This window comes from Gadus morhua, chromosome 11 (genome assembly GCF_902167405.1).
Source record: "Gadus morhua chromosome 11, gadMor3.0, whole genome shotgun sequence".
NCBI lineage: Eukaryota > Metazoa > Chordata > Actinopteri > Gadiformes > Gadidae > Gadus > Gadus morhua.
In genome coordinates, this window is record NC_044058.1 from 5,521,386 (window position 1) to 5,531,385 (window position 10,000).

Sequence of the window (10,000 nt, forward strand, 5' to 3'; positions counted from 1 at the left end):
CTCAAGTCCACTTCAATTCCGTGGCCTGAGCACACTTGGGAGAGGTGTTCTCAGGCCACGGTACAGATGCTAATGAGCCGACGAATGCTGGTAACAAATAAATTGTAAAAAGACACACCATGTGAAGTATTTTTTTCGTTTTGGCACGTAGCCGTCTAAGCGGGATAATGTATAGAACGTCGCCGGTCATTATCAAAAATGAAGCCCCTTCAGTGGGAAGCAAGACACCTTCGCTGCACGTCGGTGTCCTGTTCGCCCTGTTTGGGCTTATTTTCCCGATAATGACCGGCATTCTATACATTATCCCTTACTTATTACACGGCTCTTCTTAATGCTGTAGACTGCGCCATTCACTTGCATGGGCCTTCCTATCGTTCAGCTGTCAATTATTTTTTGTTTATTACACGGCTCTTCTCAATGCAGTGGAATGCTCACGTCCACCATATTGACCGCCGTCAATGAAAGTGTTTTTTTTTGCCTCTGATTCACGTCATCTGTATCAATCTGCAGTCCAGTAACTTATCAAACCCAGCGTATTCGGTTGCTAAGCGACGCAAAGACTTTGGCGAACTATTTCTCTGCTGATCAACGCTACGAATGATAAAAAATAAATTTGAAAAAGACACACTCTGTGAAGTTGTTTTTTCGATTTGGCAAGTAGCCATTACTAATAATACCAATACTCTTTAGCTGGGATGATGAGGCATCAGACAATCAAGTCATTTTAGCCTGAATACATAGGTAAAAAGCACCAGAGCAGGTTGCTAGTACCATGGACAGTATCAGAACGATAACCTGTTGAACTAAATGGATGTGGTAGGCTACACCACGGGATGCATCTGCAGACCACTGCCACATAAATAAAGGTCAGACGCGATATCTATTGATTAAGATTTGCTGGTGCTGTTGCAAGGTCTTTTGTGTTTTTTGTATTCAAGTGGTCGGCTGTTTTAACAGCCGACCACTTGATGGGGGGGAGTGCATGAGTTTTGGACAGAATGCCTGATGTAGGCTAGTTTTGATGGAATGCGTGTTGTGAAAAATCATGATGTGATACAGCGTTCAGCTGTGCAACAAATATTTTTTTCTTTTTCAATCTTGATGACTTTTGTAGTGCTGTGTGTAGCCACACGTTTGGCCTTTCTGAACTTAAACACGCAGTTAAATTCCTTTCATAGCTCCTCTTGTTTATGTTGTTAGCTTAGCCATATGTCACGTTGTCAACATTGGATACATGGAGCAGAACATAGTGGGTCATATGTCCGATGCTTTTTGGAAGCGTATTCTTCATAAAACGTACCAGACAGATTTTGTATACATTTTATTCCTTAGTTATTAGCTCCATCGGTATGCCGTCTTTCAGAACCTTTCATTACCGGTGTTACACCGAATTCTGCGACCCACCGAAAAGTGGGACCCCAGGGGGCGCTGTTGTACATTTTCTGCAACATGTACGTGTGCATTATAACAAAAACATAAAAACATAAGATCTCCTTTGGGTCTTTCTTTCTCTATACTAACATTAATTCTAAACAGCATTTTACACAGTAGCCTATAATAGGAAATGCTCAAAGGTAAATCAGCGTGATTTAACCCTGACTGTAGCTTTTTATGGGTAAAGAAGCAACGGTGAAGGACCGTACTAAACGCCCTATCCTTTGTATGGGTCTGTAAAATGCTAATCAAATCAATCAAATGTATTTATTAAGCACCTTTAATAAAAAGGTAAATGGTTGGGGGGGGAGAGCTTATGTTTTATGTATGTTTTTGTCATACCTGTCTACGCCTCAAACTCTAGCATATTGCAGAAAATATGCAACAGCGCCCCCTGGGGTCACACATTTCGGTGGGTTGCAGAATTCGGAGTAACGCCGGCACTAAAGAGAGAAAAATCGTACTCGAGCACGGTGCATTCGGGGAGATCTATCACTGAAGTTCAAGAGCAACCAGTTAATTGTTCAGTTGAGGATAAGGAGCTGTACCCTCGGCAGCAGGGCGCATTGTCAGGTCTGCCACATTGTAGAAATGTGTGGTCCTACGCCTGGAGTTTATCAGGAAGAGAATCCATCTGTGGAGCTGTATTTCAGGGGTATCTCTGGGGTTTGCCGATTTAAATTTTGGCATCAGATGTTCGGATCACATTATGACATCATTATTATTATTATAACCTGTGGATGTTAGCATGTCTGCCTTACATGCTAACTCAGGGGGGTCACTGAGGTTACCACAGCAGTTTTCAAGCTCCAAACCATTGTACCGCAGGCACTGCAGCCATGAGGAACACCAAGAGAGGGTCCTGGTTCGTCCAGGAGCTCAACGAGGCCCTGCGGCTGCGCTCCCGGGACACCCACCTGGCCGACATCCTGGTGCAGGTAATGGCTTGTTTTCCATCGTTTTTCCTAACTCTTTGTGTGTTGTTTCCTTGTTGTTTGTTACCTGCCCTGTTGTTTGATAAGACTCAGAAAGGCACTCAAAATGTGCCTAATAATCATGCGAATGTCAACGTTGTTTCAATCCTACTGTTTCATTCAGTCTGAAGTTTTTTCAATCTGAAGAGTATTGTCAGCTGCGGTCGATTCATAATCCAATATAAATCCAATCCCAGAACATGAATCGCAGCAATATACTGTATTTTGTAAAGTGGGTGGGGACACACATAATTTGAGAATCCTTTCCCTTTGAGGTTTCTAATGTGTGGGCTTGCTTCCCCCCTCCAGGTGAATGCACGTATCAAGGAGAGAGAGGGCTTCGCGCCGGGCACTCCCCACCACCGCTGTAAAGAGATGTCAGAGTTCACCAGCTCTCTATGCAATGACCTCTTCCTGTTCCCCAAGTACCAGCACCGGTTTTGACTTCTGATCTCACACAGACATACAGACACATGCACATGCACAAAAACACACACACACACACACACACACACACACACACACACACACACACACACACACACACACACACACACACACACACACACACACAAACCAGAACATGCATACATAAACACAAGAGCGTATGCATTCACATGCACACATACAAAAACACACAAACACACACACAGATCTTTCCTTTTTTTCAGCACTCAGTCGCACACTGGTGTATTCCATCTCACTCTTTGCCACACTCTATACTTCCACACGTCATTATTACATTCCGCTGTAAAAGCACTTTTTAAGCCCATTCATTCAGAGGATCAGTTCATTTCATTCACGTTCAGGATTGTTTTGTTAATTTGCTGTTCAAACATCGGTGCCCTGTCCACCGACACACAAACACACCCAAATCCTGGAGGGGAAAAGGAGGAAGCTTATGTTAATCTACATGTACTTGGACATGTTGTGGGGATGCATGTGTTTGCATCCAATTAGAGGCTGAGCGTATTCATGTGTGTTGCTTTCTATGCCAGTTATGGGTTTATGAGGGCTTATGATTCAGAGGTTGAGGTTTCATAGGTTTCTTTTAAAACAAGTTATTTTTACGTAGATCTATTTTTGTTGCATTATTTTTTATGAATCTGACTTTTATAGGGATTTCCATATTTTCCATGTACATGTTTGTTTTTTCGTATGTTGTGAACATTTCTCCTACAGACAGGGGGCAGTGTAGAATTGTTGCCTGTGCCACAGAAAAAAAAGCACTTGAACCCTGCTTTACTGCATATCAGCAGTTCGGGAATTGTTGCTGGTTCGTCAGTTCTACCAGGCTTTGGTTAATGCGAAAAGTTAAGAGAGCACATTGGACCAACACCATATTAACATCCCTTTATACCAGAATTGTTACACACCTTGAATACATTCCCACTGGAGTGGTTAAGCTCCACGTAAACCAAAGACAAAGGCATGCCTTTTGTAACTCCTCTCCACTCCTCAAGCTGATGGCCGTCTGGGGCCCCTGACGCCATCTAACGGCCGTATTGAGAGCTCTGTTCAGGTCCATGTCCCTGCTCTTCCCAACCTGGCGTCCGGGCGCCTTTGAGCTGTTATTGAGCTGTTATCTGTGAACATCCTCGCTAGGGTGGAAGCCACTATAAGCCTCGTGCTGTCAAGTAGCCATCGAGCCGAACCCCCCCCCCATCCCGGTGGTCCGCCAGGGGAATGTGGTGCTAGTCGCGGGGGTCACGTATCTACATGTCGAACTTCGACCTTCACTATAACTCCGACGCCTAATAGTATTTCTCCGCGTGTGGACCACCCCCTGTACACTGTACATTGGCCAGCAGACTGCTATCTCCATGGATACAGTCGCTACACTGTATGAGGTCCAGATTGGCAAAAAATAAAAGTATAATTTTTGGCCCAATCCCATTTCTACCCCTTACCCCTTTCCCTTCCCCCTCCCCCTTGTTTGAAGGGGTAAGGGGTAGAAATGGGATTGGGCCTTTTTCTTCCTTTGTACAAAATCTATGCAGTTTTCAATGGCAGCTGGGCCTCTGAGTGTTAACATATCTTTGGTTTGCATATTTGACCACAGGGACTCCACCATACAGCGGGTGATCAGGCTCTGCATGTTTCACCAGGCCATGTTTCATGGCGGCAGTTGGTTGTTTCCTTGAAAGAAGGTGTGTTTGGTTACAAGGGTGTTAGAGCGATAGAGGGGAGAACAGTATTGAGTTGTCAGATGTCCACAAACAAAATATGCATCAGGTGCTTTAGATATTCCCTTTTTTTCTGTTTCTTACTACACTCGGCTCATAGAGGGAATAGCTCCTGATTGGCTGTGGTTCCGGTCAAGCGTCCACTTGCTGGATGTAGAAGACCAATCACCTCACAGTACAGTCTCGTGGAGTGTGAGCAAGTAGTTAAGAATCAGATTTGCTGCCAAGCTGTGGAGAGGCACACAGTAGGGGGGGGCGGGGGGGGGGGGGGGGGGGAGGGGGGGGTAGGGATTGTATTTCTGTCAATTGCAATAACTGCCAAATGTATACAATAAACGCTGTCCTTTTTTCAAGCTAAACAATTTGTTGTGTACTGTTTTATTACCAAGGTATGTTGGTGCATGACCCTTCCATCTGTGCTCATTTTGATTTAAATCAAAGAAGCAATCAGCATAGCACACCGACTGAGTGGAACGCTTGCAGCGGGGAACGGTAGAAACCTGATGTAACGACCCTTCTTGTTGCTGTGTTTGTGTGTGTTGTTTCTCCGTACAGCGTGTGCTTGCGGCGAGGGGGTCGGGGTTACGGGTTCCCAGGTATAGGATGACTGGATCCCACTCGTTGCTGCTGCCCCCCTGCTTTCTCTCTCTCTCTCTCTCCCTCTCTCTCTCTCTCTCTCTCTCTCTCTCTCTCTCTCTCTCTCTCTCTCTCTCTCTCTCTCTCTCTCTCTCTCTCTCTCTCTCTCTCTCTCTCTTACACTCACTCTCTCCCTCGCATGTGGTTGTTGCAAGCACTGAGCAGCGATCTCTCCCAGACAGCAGTGATAACGCTAACTGTGTATCAAATGGAGCCCCATCAGCTGTCCAGTCATTCTCCACTGACACACAAACACACACTTTCACTCTCTCACACACACACACACACACACACACACTCAGACAGACACACACGCAGAAGGACACACAGATTGGACACACACACAGAAGGACGCACACACACGCAGAAGGACACACACTCACACATACATACACAGACTGGCGCGCAGAGTGACACATTTCTCGCTGCCCTCCGGTGTGCGGTGAGATTAGGTTGTTATGCGTTGGCGTGTGGACCACAAAGCGGGGCCGGGTTTAGGGGATCTGTGTGTGGGAGTGTGTGCGTGTGTGTGGCCCTGTCATATCGGCTTGGAAGGCTGGACCGGAATAAAGGGGGGGTAAAAATGGGTTTCAGACGCTAAGAACAGTGTGGTCCAACGGGATATAGCCACAGCAGGGACGCAAGGCGCTGGTGTGGGTGGTCGGTGGGTATGGGGGTGTTTGGGTGTGTGTGTGTGTGTGTGTGTGTGTGTGTGTGTGTGCATGCGCATGTGGCGTTTTCCAGGGTGCTTTCTAATGAGTTGCTGTGTTAAAGGGGATGCCTATCCGTTAATTACGCACAACATCCCAACCCTTGACTAAGTCCCTTCTCATATGACCACTTAATGTGTGCGTGTATGTGTGGAGTTACAGGGAAGAGTGGGGGGTGGGGGGCGGGGGGTGTGAGCTACTGAAGCAGTCCAGCAACATGGGATTGCTATGGACGGTGCAAGACTCGGTGCAAGGAGGATGAGTGGAGAGACAGAGATAGAGAGACACGGGGAACTCATTGAGCCGTGGCTCAAGGCCGCTGGGCTTGCGTCATTGGCTGACGAGGTGAGAGCTGTCATAGGAGTGTCATGTGCATCTTCCTGATCACGTTGCAGGGGCAGCCCTGTGGGGGGGGGGGAGCCCTCCCCTCACCCCCCCTGTCCAAACAAGATCTCCCCATGCAAAAACACACATCTTACTGCCCCATCTAACAGTGTGTGTGTGTAAGCGTGCGTGTGTGTATGCCTGTGAGCGTGTGTGTGTTTTAAGGGTGTCTGCAATTCTAATAACGGAAGGCAGTGCGTCCTTCACTGCCGCATCATATCACCGCCCTCTCTCCACCGTGCTCTTTCTGTGTGTGTGTCTTCTTCTTTCCATACGTCCAGCGGAGGGAGCGCATGGCCTATAGCCTCGGGATCACCTGGCCCAGACCCACACGACGGAGAAGAGCTGCTGCTGGACTTCACAGACTGTGTGTGCACGATAGTTGTATTTGCCAAGCATAACTAAAGCGGAGAGTGTGCGTGTGTGTGTGTGTGTGTGTGTTTGCGTGTGTGTGTGTCTGCTGCCCGAGCCGGTGGAAATGCTGGGGCGTCCTACGGGGTTATTTTTGGGTCAGTGACAACGTGTCAATGGCTGCAGATGCGTCGCAAAGGAAGGCTCTGCGATACCAACAGACCTTGGTAGGCCCTTTCTCATCCTTCTCTCTGTCCACCTGTCTCCATCCGCCGTCTTGTCTGGCTCTTTGTCACAATAACTTCTGTTTACGTGTGTCCCCTCCCCCTTCCGCCTCTACCTGAATGTCAATGTGTTTCTCTACCTGTTGCTTAAGTCTCTTGACAACAGCTGGCTGCTCACCGGACTCTTCCGTAGGATTATTTAGTTTTGTCCCCAGCGAGCCGTAGGTTTGTCAGATGTTTTGGATTTAGTTCATTGGATAGCGTGTGTCTTGTGTCCACATTGTGGGATGGCCTGAGCGTGTGTCTGGGATTTATTTTTGTTTTGGCCGAGGTAGACCCGGGGTTTCCACTATTGATCAACAACATCTGAAACGTGGTTCGCCTTCTCTTGCCACCACGCCACTTCTCCCTGAAGTTTGTATTCTACTCTATTTTATCCTATAAATAAAATAAAACACAAGCATGGGTAAACAAAAGTTCTTATTAAGATGCTCTCTCAAGTGTATGATCTATATTATTTTTCATAGTTTCTGACACGTGTGTATTATATGCGCATGAGAGGAATACTTTTCGTTCCACCTGCTAGTTTGGTATTGGAGTGAGACATCTTAACGCAATGTTCTCTTAACCTTTTTATCCGGGATCCTGTTTCCAGGCATGGAGGCTATGCGCTCACACTCCTGCGTTATGTTGTTCCCATCACTTTACTGACATACGGTGGTATGTTTCGCTGGCCAAAAATGTATTTTCTCTCTCTCTCACCGTCTCCGGCCACATAACCGTGGTTGTTTTCAAGCGTTGGGCGGGTATAAATACTGATCAACACGAAACCTGAGCAGACAGGTCCCGCCGATGTGTGGAGGCAGATGAAGTCATGTCACCGTATCCAAGCGTTCATCTGTTTTAATGTTCATCCCGGGGTCGGCTCTCGCTGTGGGGCGACCGCTGGAGTTTCACGTCCTTTTCAACACTTTGGTCTATTCTTACCACCCACTGCATCGGCACTAATGCCAGGAAGGACTTTATTTTTTATTCCTTTAACCCGATGATTCGTGAAGCATCTCTGTCAACATCATGTCAACACATTGCTGGAGGACCGGATGCTGAAGAAAAAACATCGGTTGCCATCCGCTCTAAATTTCTTCTACTTCAAGAGGGAGATATGGAAAAATTACACATTGGTGTAGGAGGTAATGTAAGACAGGCTCAAGAGTGTGTGTGTGTGTGTGTGTGTGTGTGTGTGCGCTCTCCAGAGAAGACGTGATGAGCATGTGAGAGGAGCCGCAGGAGAGAGGTGAGAGAGTGTCAATACCATTCCTTTCAGTGTCTCTGGATGCGTGCCCAAGGCAAACCCCTAAACCCCAGCCCGGTCCCTGCCTCCCGGGAGGTGCAGGTCAGATATAAATAAGAAGCGTCCATTAATCACACTAGCCCCAGGCCCAGGTTCTGTGCTGTACCCGGTCCTGTACGCGGACACCAGCGCTGTCAATGTGGTGATGAAGAAAATGACTGGGCGCGTATGTGTGCACATGGGTGCATGCCTGTGTGTACGGATACATGCGCACGCATGCATCCGTACACACCTGACACATGCTTCAAGTAAGGTTTATGGATGTGTGTGTGTGTGTGTGTTTGTCTGCAGATCAGCAACCATCCCTACATCCTGTTGTTATTGGTACATGGACCGCCGAGGGTGGCCTCCTGGTTGGCTGCTTATTAGCATTAAGAGCCAGGTTGTGCTAGCGCCGGAACGAGGTGTCCTCCTGGCGCCAGGTTAACTTTCAACGAACTGACCGCCCCCAGATTGATCTGTCTCTCCCTGTGTCTTGCATGTGGACCCCCTGGTCTGAGACAGAACCGTAGAATAACAACCCTTGTTGAGCCTCTGTCTGGCCCTGTTTGGATCTACTTCTTTTTGCCTATTTTTTAATAATGAACACTCATCGAGTACCCTTGCCAATTTGATGTTTATGGGTTAATGGATGTAATCATATTCTAATTCTAACGTAATTTATGCAATCCAATCAAAATTCTTGCAATATATGGCCCCCCCGGGAGCCCAAATTCTGCATTACCGTGCCAATAAGACACTTAATAGGTTTGGCTTGATGGGGAAGTCTGTGTTGTTAGGTTTATGGCGGTCGTGTTTATCCTGTCCAGGTCATGTCCAGGTCACACAGCTGTGTTTGCCCCCTCACAGGCAGGAAATGACCTCTGTGGTTTAACGTCATGTTGACAAACTAGTGGAAGCAGTTAGGAACACATGTGTGTGAGTGTGTGTGTTACTGTACATTTATCAGTGTCTTCTCCGATGTGTCGTGTGGTGGCTTAGTCAGAAGCCGGTATGGGCGAGGAGATGAGTAGAAGGGAATCCGTTAGAATGTCTACGGGGGTGAATCTGATCTTTGAGCTCTCGCGTTTTACAGCCTAATAAAAAGGGCTTGCTATTGCACACTGGAATGCCTAGTCTGTATAACCACTAAACCATTTACTTACCTAATATCACAGCCGCACACTTTTCTGTAAACCGTTTATATAGATATGATTGATAATTATGAATGATGAGCTAATCGATCATTGGTTTCCATGAGTGGACGGCTGGTTGGTATTGCAATAGGGTATCGATAGCTCGCTGTTGTCCTATTATGTAAAGGTTAAACTCCTCCATCTGTCTGCAGCGCAAGGCTCCTGGGAGAGAGGACCCGATAGAGAGACAAACAGAATGAGAGAGAGAGAGAGAGTGAGAGAGGTGTGGAGAAGTGTGTCAGTGACCATTGGGGCACACTGGTGCTAAAATTATCCCCGAGTAAGGTTTCACCTCCGGGGGGGGGGGGGGGCCGCGGTCGGATGGACGGCGTCCAAGGGAAGAGCGGGGGGTGGGTGTGGGGGAGGGGGCTAGGGGAGGGGGCTGGGGGGGACGAGAGAAAGTTTCAGAGGAAATAATGAGAGAAAAGTAGTAAGGTTAACACACATAGGTCAAAGGTGGGATTCATTGAGAAAGGTGGTGCAGGGTGCGGGTTCCCCTGTGCGCCATCAGAGGGACAGGGACGCCGTCATAGGGTGACAGTCGCCGATGAGGAACTTGTACCCGACTAGATGCT

The 10,000-nt window shown here is 47.4% G+C and overlaps 2 protein-coding genes across 6 annotated transcripts in view; both read left to right on the forward strand.

The window, feature by feature from the left end:
- The window catches only part of casp2 (caspase 2, apoptosis-related cysteine peptidase), a 12,037-nt gene extending 8,620 nt beyond the window's left edge, over positions 1 to 3,417 (forward strand). For 4 of the 5 annotated variants that reach the window (XM_030371159.1, XM_030371163.1, XM_030371162.1 and 1 more), the window contains exons 11-13: positions 2,263 to 2,372; positions 2,718 to 2,897; positions 2,958 to 3,417. In XM_030371159.1, the coding sequence (XP_030227019.1) occupies positions 2,263 to 2,372; positions 2,718 to 2,852 (245 nt within the window). In that variant the 3' untranslated portion in view covers positions 2,853 to 2,897; positions 2,958 to 3,417. Of the gene's footprint in view, positions 1 to 2,262; positions 2,373 to 2,717; positions 2,937 to 2,957 lie in introns of those variants that run through there. The other variant, XM_030371160.1, reaches the window with a different exon arrangement.
- Positions 3,418 to 6,733: 3,316 nt separating this feature from the next.
- clcn1b (chloride channel, voltage-sensitive 1b) overlaps positions 6,734 to 10,000 on the forward strand; it is a 26,740-nt gene continuing 23,473 nt past the window's right edge. The window contains exon 1 of the mRNA XM_030371220.1: positions 6,734 to 6,902. Coding sequence (XP_030227080.1) covers positions 6,852 to 6,902 — 51 coding nt within the window. The 5' untranslated portion in view covers positions 6,734 to 6,851. The remainder of the gene's footprint in view (positions 6,903 to 10,000) is intronic.